The sequence below is a fragment of the Terrapene carolina genome, unplaced genomic scaffold, assembly GCF_002925995.2.
Source record: "Terrapene carolina triunguis isolate 2854851 unplaced genomic scaffold, T_m_triunguis-2.0 Scaffold147, whole genome shotgun sequence".
Taxonomy (NCBI): domain Eukaryota; kingdom Metazoa; phylum Chordata; order Testudines; family Emydidae; genus Terrapene; species Terrapene triunguis.
In genome coordinates, this window is record NW_020664498.1 from 2,864,659 (window position 1) to 2,878,067 (window position 13,409).

The 13,409-nt window shown below is 38.9% G+C and overlaps 1 protein-coding gene across 1 annotated transcript in view; it reads left to right on the forward strand.

Annotated features, from left to right (window-relative positions):
• LOC113405123 (disks large homolog 5-like) overlaps positions 1-13,409 on the forward strand; it is a 205,278-nt gene that overhangs the window by 153,674 nt on the left and 38,195 nt on the right. Inside the window, exons 8-15 of the mRNA XM_026653713.1 lie at positions 2,316-2,546; positions 5,568-5,752; positions 6,338-6,463; positions 7,576-7,708; positions 8,352-8,479; positions 9,956-10,131; positions 10,604-10,707; positions 11,741-11,833. Coding sequence (XP_026509498.1) covers positions 2,316-2,546; positions 5,568-5,752; positions 6,338-6,463; positions 7,576-7,708; positions 8,352-8,479; positions 9,956-10,131; positions 10,604-10,707; positions 11,741-11,833 — 1,176 coding nt within the window. The remainder of the gene's footprint in view (positions 1-2,315; positions 2,547-5,567; positions 5,753-6,337; positions 6,464-7,575; positions 7,709-8,351; positions 8,480-9,955; positions 10,132-10,603; positions 10,708-11,740; positions 11,834-13,409) is intronic.

A 13,409-nucleotide genomic window follows, 5' to 3' on the forward strand; every position in this document is an offset into this window, starting at 1 on the left:
GCCCTGATCACAATGTATTCACATTTGAAAACTTCCTACAAGAGTAAGAATTTTTATCACAGATGCAAGCAGCAGTTCACTTTCTGCCTGTAAACCAGCTACATTCTCCATTTGATTATATAGTAATGAAACTGTGTAATTTGAGTTTTACATACCTGTAGGCAGAAGCAAATTGAGCAAGAATGAGCAACACTTGCCCGATCATTATTAGCACTGTCCCACGCTTATAGTTGTAGCAGTACCTTTTGTAAATAATAGCTGCAATATGGCGGTTCTTGTTTACCAAGATAATAGGATAAACTCTTCAGCTGGGATTTGGGACTGAAGTTCCACAGTTTTTTATATTTACAGCATCCATTTCTGTTTGCTAAAGAGAAGAGAATTCTCTGGTGATCCAGACACACAACCATGTTAGCAATCTTCCCTTCCACACTGGTAGTCTCTGTTTTCACCTACTCATATCCAGAAGTCCTGCTTTCCCACCATTGTGTGGAATTTAACACTCCCAACCTATTCAGCCATCATGTCGGTGCCACGCAGAATGATTATTCAGATCAGAGCGCTGCATTTTCTATTGGGAATTGTTTTGACGGGCATCAGATGATATTTGATCTTGTGCTGTCAGGTTGCTGTTCAGTCTAAACTGCATAAAACAAATAAAGCTGAGAGGAGGCCTTACTACTGGTTGGAAAGAAGAGATGTCTGTTCTAAATCAGCCAGTTGCTTTATTTTATGTCAGTGTGAGCACCTCTGAGAAAATTATGGCAGTGCCTAATTTTTCCAAAATTTTAAAGTATGATTTTCTAATATTTAAAAGCCTTTTCAGGAGTGATTCCTTTGCCCCAATGCTTTGTTGGCCTTTTGGCTCTGCTGAACGCTGATGAAGCTTTATTACTTCTATATAACCTTTATCCAAGTATCTCAAAGCACTTTCTGCATAGAAATTATTTAAGCCATGCTACAGACTGATGTGGTGGGCCTGATTTTTTTCTGAGGTACTAAACAGCCACAGCTCCCACTGAAGTCAGCACCTAAGAAAATCAGGACAAGTGATTTGTTCAAGGTCATACAGACTGAGTGAGTGGTGGGAATAGAACCCAGGAGTCCTGGTGCAAGTCTCCTACTCTAACTGCTATACAAAAATCTCTGTTGTAATATAACAGCAGGATTGTTTTTATGATCTTAACAGCTCTATTTAAAGTCTCCTAAGAATAACTCTTTGGGTATGTCTACACTACGAGATTAATTCGAATTTAGATAATTCGAATTTGGGAAACAGATTGTATAAATTCGATTGTGCGCGGCCACACTAAGCACATTAATTCGGTTTTTAACCACATTAATTCGGTGGTGTGCGGCCACACTACCCCATTAATTTTAACCACATTAATTCGGTGGTGTGCGGCCACACTACCCCTAATTCGAATTTACAAAATCGATTTTGGTGCTACTCCGCTCGTCGGGGTGGAGTACAGAAATCGATTTTAAGCGCCCTTTAATTCGAAGTAACTGGCTCCGTTGTGTGGACGGGTTAAGGATTAATTCGGATTAACGCAGCTAAATCCGAATTAAAGTCGTAGTGTAGACCAGGCCTCAGTCTTCATGGTGTTGCACAGGCCCATTAGTAGAATGTTCACACCTTGCAGTTGATTCGCATGCTACATTCAATATAATGTATTGTTCACAGTATTTTATGGCACATCATATTCTTATAATAATATTTCACGGTACATGTACACACAATTGGTGTCTTACACTGTAAGATACTCATGTCCCTTTAAAACAAATGTGAAGCTACAGGGCACTCATTAACTTAGGTTGGAAAACATTATCTCAGCTGTGTAATAATGAAGGAAATTGCTTTGAAATAACACAAAAGGGAAAGCTTTGTGCTAGCATTCTGCAAAGGGGAGCTGTATAGCACTATGTAATTACAACTTTGAATAAAAATGTGTTTAAAATATGTAATATGATTGTTTTGTGTTAAATCTGACTGGCTATCCAGGACTCCTGAGGACTTGCAACAAATGTCCTTTCTCCAGGTTTCTCAGAACCATGAGTGTTCCTAGATTATGTGCTTCATTATTCAGACAGCAAGGTGTTTAAAGGTGATGGTATGGCAGTTTTAACACTTTCCTGAATGTTGTTGGCTATTCTTTTTCTGCATTTAATATGGGGACAGAGCTGTACAATTCCCCTTTTTGCAGAACGTTCGTTATACACCCCCAGTTTTTAAGGTGTCAATGTGTATTCAACTGGAAAGAAGAAATACTGCTCTGTACCTAACACCCTGCAAACAATGGCTCTCGTTGTAGGAGCTAAACTCAGCTCTAGTGGAAAGAGATCGAGCAATTTGTGAGAGGAATGAGTTGCTGGAAAAGTACTGTCATGAAGTGAAGGACAAGGCTGAGGCCCAGAAGGAGCTTGATCAAGCTTGCAAGGATATAGAGACAGTGAAGGAAGAAAGAGATGTTGCCAGGAAAGAGAGAACAGAAGCTATCATCCAGAGAGACCATCTGCTAAGGGAATATTACCAAGCTCGTCAGGTACTGGCTGTCTTTGAAGATGGCTTTTTCTTTTTAGGTCGAGGAGAGTAAATGCCATTCGGCAGGCGTGTAAATGTCTTGGTACAAAGCTTTTTTTTTTTTTTTTTAATTCAATGAAGAATGCCTCTTATGCATGCCTGCACACACTCCTTATGAGGGGGGAGTGACTAGACTACTTGTTTAAAATAAATCAATCAGTCACAGTTTTTAAGTTTCCATTTATAAGGGGTTAATAAATAGTTAATAGATTTTTTTTTTAATATATGGTTAGCAGACTGTTATAGCCCAACAGTTCAGCAGGTTACAGTAGTGGTGTGTCTGGAGCATCACCCCCTTGTGGATCTTCCAGGACCCCACTGAGGCAGGCTCTGTCCCACCAGCTAGTTTTCCTGTCAGTCTTATTCCAGTCCTGGGTAGGATTGAGGGGCTCAACCCCAAAAATGTTCAATAATAAAAAAAATCCCCAAACACCAGTCTGTCCCCCAGTCTTCTGGTGGGAGGAGGGGTGGGGCGGTGCGTCCCTGCCCTTTCCTTTGGGCTTGGTTCCCCCACTAGTCTCTGATTTGAGTGTTGTTCGCTCCTTGGGGTCTTGCTGCTCTGGCTAGCAGGCTCTTTGCCTGTCAGCCCTGAACTGAGCCAGGTGGTCTTTTTATTCTCCCGCTTGGCTTGGCATTGGCTGCAGGTGAGCAGGGTGGGGCTAGTTGGATCTGAAGGCACTCCTTAACCCCTTCTTTGCTGGTATGAGTCCTCTGTGCCCCATCTCAGTCACTTAAAACAATCTGTAATACCTTCTGCTGGTGTGCTCATATATATCTGTTACATAGCCACTTATGTCTGTAACATGCTTATTATGTGTGCCAACAATTTAAACCTTTTATAGAGCAATTTATAAGTGTGACTAAAAAGTTTTTCTGTTCTGCATAAATTTTTTACATTCAATCACACTAGGATATACAGATCATTAAAGAGATGATGGAGCATATCAAGCTGTGACTGTTAGTGATTATATAGAAGAGTTAAAATATTCTTGCAGTTTTGCATGTTTGTAGATCTATTATATGTAATATATTACATACATACATATATTGTAATGTAGTAATATGTAAAATCCTACACTATCCCTGCTTCTCATGCTTGAGAAAGAACTACAGGATTTACAGTAATTTTATATTAGCAAAGATCCTTCAGAAGGTTTTTTTGTGTGTGAGAAAGGCGTATTTTCATTTATCTAATTTCATTATGGTATCAATCCTGTATCATAATAGACTCTTTTCACCACAAAAACTCCCCCATCTTCAGCTTTCTATGCCATGTATATTTGTCAATCTTGAATCAGCATCCGAGTGAGCAATAAAACTAGGAATTCAACTGGGCTGTGCAGAACCCTTTTATTTTCAGTTGGCTATCATGCCTCCAACTTTCTATCTTGTTGTGCAGAAAGCTCTTCTCCACCTCCCCCCATCAAAAACCACTGATATGGGAAGACCTTGGCTTGATTTGCAGCCTTCTTCAGAGTATCAGCATGAGTTTGGGAATACTTCATGTAGGCAGGACCGGCAGCATCTTCTCACTCAGCAGTGTGCCCCCACCTCCCAGATAGGTAAAGAGTTGCATTTGATGGACTCCAAAGGAGGAGCCCTACCAAATCCTCTGCTGAATGAGAGATGGCTGTTACAACAGCTTTTAAGGATCTGTACTGCAGGGGAGATACAGAGAAGGAACTGTAGGGCTCCAACACAAGACCCTCAAGAGGAGTGAAATGTGACTTCTTAGGGCCTGTCTTTGTTTTATGAAGAGGAGTGGAGGATCCTGAAAAAGCTGAGTGGAGATCTCAGTGATATACTCACTGCTGGATACATACTACATAGGGTCAAATCTCAGTTGTTGTGGGTTCATTTGGGGATTTTGAGGGATGCGGTGGGGGTGCGTGTGGAAGAGTGGGAAGGGAAATAGCACAATGAAAGGCAAGACATGAATTTTTGTGGCTTCTGTTAGTTCTCATGAATTAGTATTACACTTTTCGGAGTGGTGGGTTGGAATGTGGCTGGGGGTTTTAAGCATGAATGGCTACAATTAAAACCATTCAGGGAGGCAGACAGCCCTAAAAGTGTAGTGTCCTGGGTGTATTGACCTCCTAGCACTAGTAGGACCCCTCTACATGTATTTAGACCCTGTTCCTGCAAACACACAGTTGCTTTACTTTACTCAAGACAGTGGTCCCATTGAGTTCATCAGGACTACTCACATATGTCAAGTTAAGCTCATTTGTAACTATCTGCAAGATTAGGGCTTGAAATGTGATTGTGTTAAAATAAGCTTTTCTCTTGTGGGCACACATAGAAGTGTTCTCTTTCAGTCAGCATTGTCATTGTCACTATTTCCTTTGGTGTTTAAAATCTGCAATGGTAGAGAGGTGCAGGTTCATTTTTTTTAAAAAGGAGAAATAAAATCTTTTCTAAAACGTTGAATTAAAACAAAAATTGCTTAGAGATCTATTATTCTCCTTGGGAGATTGGAGACAGTGAATCACAAGTGTAGGTGTACTGTAAATCTGTACGTCTGATGTTTACTGCCTGTCACAGGATCAGTCCTAGACACTAAAACAGCCTGTCTGTGCCATGATTGTTCACTGTGTTATCTTGTTTCTAGCTGTCCTTAGACATCTTCCGTCTGTGTGCTAAAACACATCAATGAGTCAGCAAGATATCACTGAAATATGAAGTATATATTGATTTTGCTCTAAGATGAAGAATCTTCCACCATAGATTACAGTCCTATGAGTCGTTGACCATCCTCTCTTCCTATTGACTAAAATGCTTAGACCCAGCCCTGAACCCTTTACGCAGGCAAAGTTCCCACTGATTTTGGGATTCCCACTCAATGGTAGTTTAGTCTGTGGCAGGATTTCAGGACTAAGCCCTTCATATAACAAACCTGTAGTAAGGGTTACAAAACCCAGTGTGCATACTCATTCTATGAATTGTACATAAAATAAATATTTCTATATATTTGAACTCATAGATCCAAGATTCTGCTACATTGGACATAGAAAGAGCTAACAAAGAAATTGAAATGCTTCGGAAGCAATATGAGGCCATGTCACAGGAGCTAAAGGAAGCCGTCCAGGAAGCAGAAGTAGCCAAATGTCGGAGAGATTGGGCCTTTCAAGAACGGGACAAGATAGTTGCGGAAAGAGAAAGCATACGGTAAACATGTTAGCTGATACGCTGGTGCTCTTCATAATCTTAATGGCAGTGGTGTTCTTGTAGTGCAGCTGACTCTTTCAGAGTTTGACGGTTTTTGATAGCACATCTTTTAACTTTTTTGAGCCAACGCATGATTTTATCACAGTGTACTTAAGTAATAGGAGAATACCCCTTCTTAATTTGGTAGGGTCTTCCAAGACATCCTTCTTAACAACCTACCCCTTTATCACCATACTAACTTCTCTCTGGTAAACATCCCTCCAGAGCCCATCAGCACAGCGGTCTGAGAGTGGTAACAGGGTACCTCTTCCTCCACACATAGTGGCCAACTCTGTAGTACCCATGGTCTAAAAAGCAAGGGACCTGAAGCCTGATTTGTGAGGATCTAGTCATGGTCTTACTGTCTGTAGAACACCTAACGCCTCTTTTGTTCTAGATAAACACTAAGTACAAAAGTGGAATTTCTAAAGGAAGGATTTTGTAGCAGTTAAAGGACATGGCTGGTATAAGGATTCAGGGTTCTGTAAGTTAGTAAATGTAAGTTGCAGCTTTAAAGTTTTACCTGAACGTCTGTTATTTTCAAAGGACTTTGTGTGACAACTTGAGGAGAGAGCGAGACAGAGCTGTGAGTGACTTGGCAGAGGCTCTTCGCAATCTCGATGACATGAGAAAGCAAAAAAATGATGCTGTGCGTGAACTGAAGGAACTAAAGTATGTTATAAAACGATTTCATTGCATAGAATGCTTTTTATACTAGAAACCTTTCATTAACAGACTCTTCAGGCCTGTCTACATAAGCGAAGTCTGCATCCGTGTGACTAAGATAACACTAGTACACAAACCCCCTAGTGTAGACACACTGCCCCAACACAAAGCAGGGCTCCTTCTGGTCCAGCTAACTTCAGAAACTTACTCAGCTTAAATAGTAATCAAAAGTTTTATTGCAGCTTGAGCTTTAAGAAAGTATCTTGGTTCTAATGCTTTTTTAAAAGCTATTCAGTTAGAAAAAGAGAAATTTTCAAGTCAACATATACTGATGATATAGTAATTATTTTGAAATCTGTGTGCCCTTGGCTATCATAACCTTTTGCCTGCAATATACCCACCTTTTCTGTTAAGATTAAATGAATCTTAAACACCTATTGTACACAATAGGATCCATGTGTAGATGAATTTATAGATCAGCATTGTGTAAAATGCCTGACAGGGCAAAAGGAGCTGGTTGGTTAGTCATGTTACCCCCCAGCAAATAAGAAAGTCTTCATTCTGATTATACTGTTCAGTCAGAAGTGTAATGTGTTCGGAACATGTCTACATACCAAATGTGTCTGTTGAAATGCACTGAAGCAACACTTTCATTGCAGTCAGGCTTTCACTATAGCTTTGTTCATTACCTCCAGATTCCCACTGAATTATAAATAAGGGGAGAAAACATGCATCACATAATTTTTCAGAGTGGTAGAAGATCTTATTTTCAGTGCTAAATCACCTCCACTTCTCCCTTACTATTTGGAGCAGCTTATCTGGGGGGAGGAGGGGAAGAATCTACTGCTAACTTTCTTGAGAGGCATTTTCTATATGTTCATGAATGGAACTTGTTTGTAAGTTTCCTACAGTTCATATAAGAGAAGATTACAATATGAAGGAAATGAAGTTTTAAAAAGTGATTTCAGGTTTCTACTTAGATTGTGGGATTGGATAGACTGAACAGAGATTGTATTGCTAAATTAGAGAAGGAACTGTAAAGTACATAATCTCATTCATTCGTTTCTTTACAAGGGAGCTGCTGAATCACCTATAAACACATGTCTTTCATTCCATAGAGAGAAGATGGAGAACCAGTTGGAAAAGGAAGCCAGGTTTCGGCAGTTGATGGCCCACAGTTCTCATGATTCAGCTATAGACACAGATTCTCTGGAATGGGAAACAGAAGTGGTGGAGTTTGAAAAAGACCGAGTAAGCCCAAGATACATTGAAGACTTTAATGTTTTATATAAATGAATTGCTTGATGTTTCAGCATTACATCTCTTGTACAATGGGTTATAAAAATAATGCTGTTTGTTGAATATGTATTTTTAAACATTATTAATTTTAATTGTGGTTACATACTATAAATGCAGTATTTACAACAAATATCATACCAGTCAGATATGAAAAGCTGACACATTAAAGCACAATAGACCATTATCAAAAAGATTTGTTACAGGAAATCTACTCCCTCTTGTGGAGTACAAACCATAGATAACTTTGCCATCTAATCTTGTAAACCACACAACTGTTGCCTTTATATAAAAATGGTGTATGTGTAAATAAATAAATAAACAAATATTTATAATATTTTTTAAATCAAGGAGATTAATTCCTAACACTAATGGTAATAATAAAATAGTAAACAAGGTTGTATTAATCCCTTTAATACTTCAGGGAGGAACTGAAATCTGTGTATAATAATTTGTACATCTGAGATATTGTTAAAGCACAAAAGATACAAAATAAGGGCATAGTAAGAGCACTCAGTTTACAACTTCTGTGTTCATACAAATGCAAATTAGTTTGAATTCCAGTTGAATCGCTTGTAACATTAACAATGTTTATTAGGAGGATATGGACTTGAAAGCACTTGGTTTTGATGTGGCAGAAGGTGTGAATGAACCATACTTCCCTGGAGACTGTGGGATTTTTGTCACCAAAGTAGACAAAGGAAGTATTGCAGATGGTCGATTAAGGTACAGTGTTAACTGGTAAATCATTTGCATGCCACTTGGAAGCACTTATTTTAATTTGCTTTGGTTGTAAAAGAAAAAAAAAAAGATCAAAATATTATGGATGGTTGGTCACCTCTCCATATTTTAAGTGGGTTCTGTTTTAGCTCCCTAATAATTTAGGCTTTGAAAATTGGTTTGATCTGAAAATTGCAGTAAGAAGAAGGTGTTTGCAAAGCATTATGGAAATAAATCTAGTCATTCTTGATTTACAGATCATTTTTTAAAAAATCCCAATTTGAAATGTTGACATTTGTCTGTTGCTGGTTTGTCTGCCTCTAGCACTTAGCCTGTTTCTGTCTCTTCAAACTTTCCATTTACTTAGATCTTCTTGAGAATTTGTGGGCAAGTTATAGTTGGGGGGAAAAAAGATTATGGATAGTCTGTGACCCAGTCGTGATGCCATAGTGTCAATTCAAGTTTTTTGCCTCTTAAGTGGAAGTAGAATCATGGACTGTTCAAGCATCTGGCCCTCCATTGGTTGGTTTAAGCTCACAAAAAATTGTGTTGTCTGTACCACAAAGCTAGAGGAGACCTTCCTTTTCCATAAGTGGTAGAGGCTTGCATTTTGAAGCAGTAGAACCAGAGCTCTTGTCCAGGCTCTGCAGATGTGTGTAGGGTTTATTATGGAAAGAAGCCGCTCCATAGTTAAAGTTACAGCCACAGTCCAATTATAAGGCTAACTTTCGCCTGCCTTGTAACTCATGTTTTCAGATTTTTACAGTTGAGGTCTCAATAAAAGCTGGAACATACTGTGACCTTTTTGTTTAAATTAAGGGAATACTCTCTGATATTAAAGGGCTTTAAATGGCTCCCATTTGAAATTTTTTGAAAGTGTCTAATGAAATGCTATGTCTGCCCAACAAAATTGCATCAGAATACTTGAAACATAGGTAGATTTTGAGATTGGCTCATGCACGAGACAGTTTCCAAGAACAATAAAACTTTTGGGGTAACAGAGGAACGGCAAATTTAAGTGGTTTGACAAAATCTGAGTCCTGACTATTGAGATAATAACCATAACTTATTCACTTTACAAGAGTACTACCTCTCATAAATATTGCTTGAAATATCTGTGTTTAGTTAGGCCAGCTCTAACATGAAGCTAATAATGTTTAATGTACCTGCACAGAAGTGCCACTCACCACATTTTTAGATACGAGGTGTCCCAGAATCAGTAACTTGACTAGGAGATGCTGAGGGCTAGTGGGGTAAGCAATGGCGGTGGAACCAGGAGGACCTGGGGCTTACTCAATGTCATTAATAGATGCTGGGAAACATCATCCTTTTTCAGAAATGGGGAGTGTTAGACAATTGAGGGTGGCATATCAAGGTTGTACTAGTGCTATTATGGTCCTTTTAATTAATTATTGCATATTTGCAATGTGCAGCAAAGTATTCCTATAACATGGACTTCCTTGCCTTTCTTTTAACTGCCAGAGTGAATGATTGGTTGCTGAAGATAAATGATGTGGATCTTACTAATAAGGATAAGAAGCAAGTTATAAAAGCTGTACTTAATGGAGGAGGCGTTATTAATATGGTGATCCGAAGAAGGAAGTCCTTAGGCGGGAAAGTGATAACACCTCTGCACATCAATCTTGCTGGGCATAAAGGTAATTATTTACATTTGAATGCTCAGGGCAAGCTATTAGTCCACTCGCTTGAATTGTTATGACTTCCTAGATAAGGGTTCTCATTAGCTGTTTTTTTTTAACTGAACAAGAAGTAGTGACTTAAGTTAAGGATAGATTTCTTGCACGAATACTGCTAATGTATCATTTCTCACCTCTAGTTTGTCCTCTATCAGGAGGCTTATAGGAGTTCAGTTGAATAAGCTTGCAAATCCCTACAATCTTTTTTTCTCCACTAGAAAGTGCTTATAAAGCTATATTACATTTTGGGTTACCTGTAACCCTTTTCCCATTGTTTTTCTGTGGTTTTTTTTTAAACGTTATTAGAAGTTAAGCTAATTTATTTTCAACAGCATTTTTATTACATGCGTTTCTTGTTCATGCAGGTAAGTCAGATATGTGCTAAATTATTTGAACTGTAGAAATGAATTTGTTTTATCTTTATGGATTTCAGATAGTGGAATTAGTTTAGAAAATGGAGTATTTGCTGCTGCTGTTGTGCCCGGTAGCCCTGCTGCCAAAGATGGGTCCCTTGCTGTGGGAGATAGAATAATTGCCGTAAGTCTAAAGAACAAATAGAATTTCAGTACCACAGATAGTATGAAACACTTTTCCTTTTCTTTAAAACCTAAAACCTTTTTATTTGACTCATTTTACCATGTTTTTCTCAGTTTTAAATCTAATGATCTATTGAATAAACATGTTGGTGTTTGTAGGTTGGGTGAGTAATAGAAAATACAGGCCACGTTTAGTAGTTTCATTGGTGAAGTTTTGAAAATATGGTTGCAGTAACTCATCCTTCAGACATATTTGTGGACAATCTCACTGCCTTCCCTTTTCACAATAAACGATAGGTAAGATGACTTAATACAAGGACTTCAGTTCAAGGAATCTTCTTTAGACCTCCATTAGAGTTTAGAAATAGAAATTATCTGGGATGATCTTATGACTATTCTTCCGTTAAAAGTGGACCTATGTCTCCATTCCACTTCTGGATGTGTTGATTAAACTACAGGTGCTCCTGCAATTTGTAAAATCCCATGAAGGCCTGTCTTTACCTTCAGACTTCCTCTGAACTTGAGAAGACTCTCCCTCTGATATACCTGCTATTTCAGAACCACGTTAGAGAAAGTGGTTAGACTCTTGTCTCCTCCAGGATGCTACTTATCTCTTCTGGGAACTGCTGGGGGTCTGTGATCTGTTGAATAATATCTTTAAAAGAAGTTATATATTTTATTCAGAGGAACGGATCTCAGGGAGGGTAGATTCATGCAAATATATAAAGATACGTAGAGGTATATGCAGTGGAGCAATCACACATTAAATGCCAGCTCTAGTGAAGTAGCAAGTCCATAATTGCAGTTCTGGTTAGAGCAAATCTCTCATTAGTGAAATTGTCTGAAAAAGACCCATTCTCCTGATATGCAAAAATGATCCAATTTACCAGGATACTGACATTTCCCTTTTTGCTTTAGTTGTTTTTGTTTTTTTTTTTTGGTGTAACCACTATTTGCCTATCTCATAGAATGTAAACTAAGACAATTGCCTGATGCTAGGTTTGTTTTGCTAATTTCCCCTTGTTTTTATGCAGATTAATGGCATTGCACTAGATAATAAATCACTGACTGAATGTGAAGCTTTGCTACGAAACTGTAGGGATTCCCTTACCCTCTCATTGATGAAGGTGAGTGTGGGGACAGGAAAGGAGGAAGTGAAGCAAAAGGTTTTTTTTCTGTTTATACATTTTTTTTTTTAATTGTAAAGGGGAAAAGAACACATTCATAAAATGAATACAGTAATGTGGAAACTCAGCTAAATGAAATGGCTTTGTCCTGGTTAGTAGGGATTGGTCCCTGTCGGTAGTTACGGTGACGGGTTGGATCACAGAAAGCCCCTTGGGGACTGCCAACTGATGTGCTGAGACTACCTCTGAGCCCGTTTTCCCTGGCAGCTTGGGACTTCAGTACCCTGCCCGGTTTGAGCCAGACACGCTAGCCTGCTACAAACACAGACCCAGGTCTGAACAATGTCCCCCCAAAACTGCAGGCTTAACTGAAAACAGCTTAAGAAGTGTTCCTGTCTCCAACACTCAGATGCCCAGCTCCCAATGGGGTCCAAACTCCAAATAAATCCATTTTACCCTGTATAAAGTTTATACAGGGTAAACTCATAAATTGTTCACCCTCTATAACACTGATAGAGATATATGCACAGCTGTTTCCCCCCCAGGTATTAATACATACTCTGGATTAATTAATAAGTAGAAAGTGATTTTATTAAATACAGAAAGTAGGATTTAAGTGGTTCCAAGGAATAACAGACAGAAAAAAGTGAATTTACCAAGCAAAATAAAATAAAACACACAAGTCTAAACCTAATACAGTAAGAAAGTGATTACAGATGAAATCTCACCCTCAGAGATGTTCCAGTAAGCTTCTTTTACAGACTGGACACCTTCCTAGTCTGGGCCCAATCCTTTCCCCTGGTTCAGTCCTTGTTCCAACTCAGGTGGTAGCTAGGAGATTTCTCATGACTGCAGCCCTCTTTGTTCTGTTCCACCCCCTTATATATCTTTTGCACAAGGCGGGAATCCTTTGTCCCTTTTTGGGTTCCCACTCCTCCTTCTAACTGAAAAAGCACCAGGTTAAAGATGGATTCCAGTTCAGGTGACATGATCACATGTCACTGTAAGGCTTCAAGCCCTCATTCCTCCCAGCGTGACTTACAGGAAGATCTGCAAGCAGACAGAGCTATCCACAGTCAATTGTCCTGGTTGATGGGAGCCATCAAGATTCCAAACCACCATTAATGGCCCACACTTTGCATAATTACAATAGGCCCTCAGAGTTATATTTCATATTTCTAGTTTCAGATAAAAGAATGATACATACATACAAATAGGGTGACCATACTCAGTATATTATAAGCTTTGTAATGATAACAAGAAACCTTTTGCATGAAGCATATTCCAGTTATATTATAGTCACACTCATTAGCATATTTTCATAAAATCATATTGAGTGCAACGTCACAATTACCACCTTTGGATGGCTGTTAGGTATCCTACAGTATGTGAAATTCAGTGGTTGCTCTCAGTTCAGTTCCCTGTGGATTGCTGTTCACATAAAAAAATAAACCTACCAACAGAACTGGTAATATAGTCCCCTCATTAGCATCAGCTGCAGGAAGTCTGCATGGACATGGAACTTAAATGTCCTCTTGCCCCTAGAAAGGGTCCCCTCTGGGTCAGGAGTGAGGAT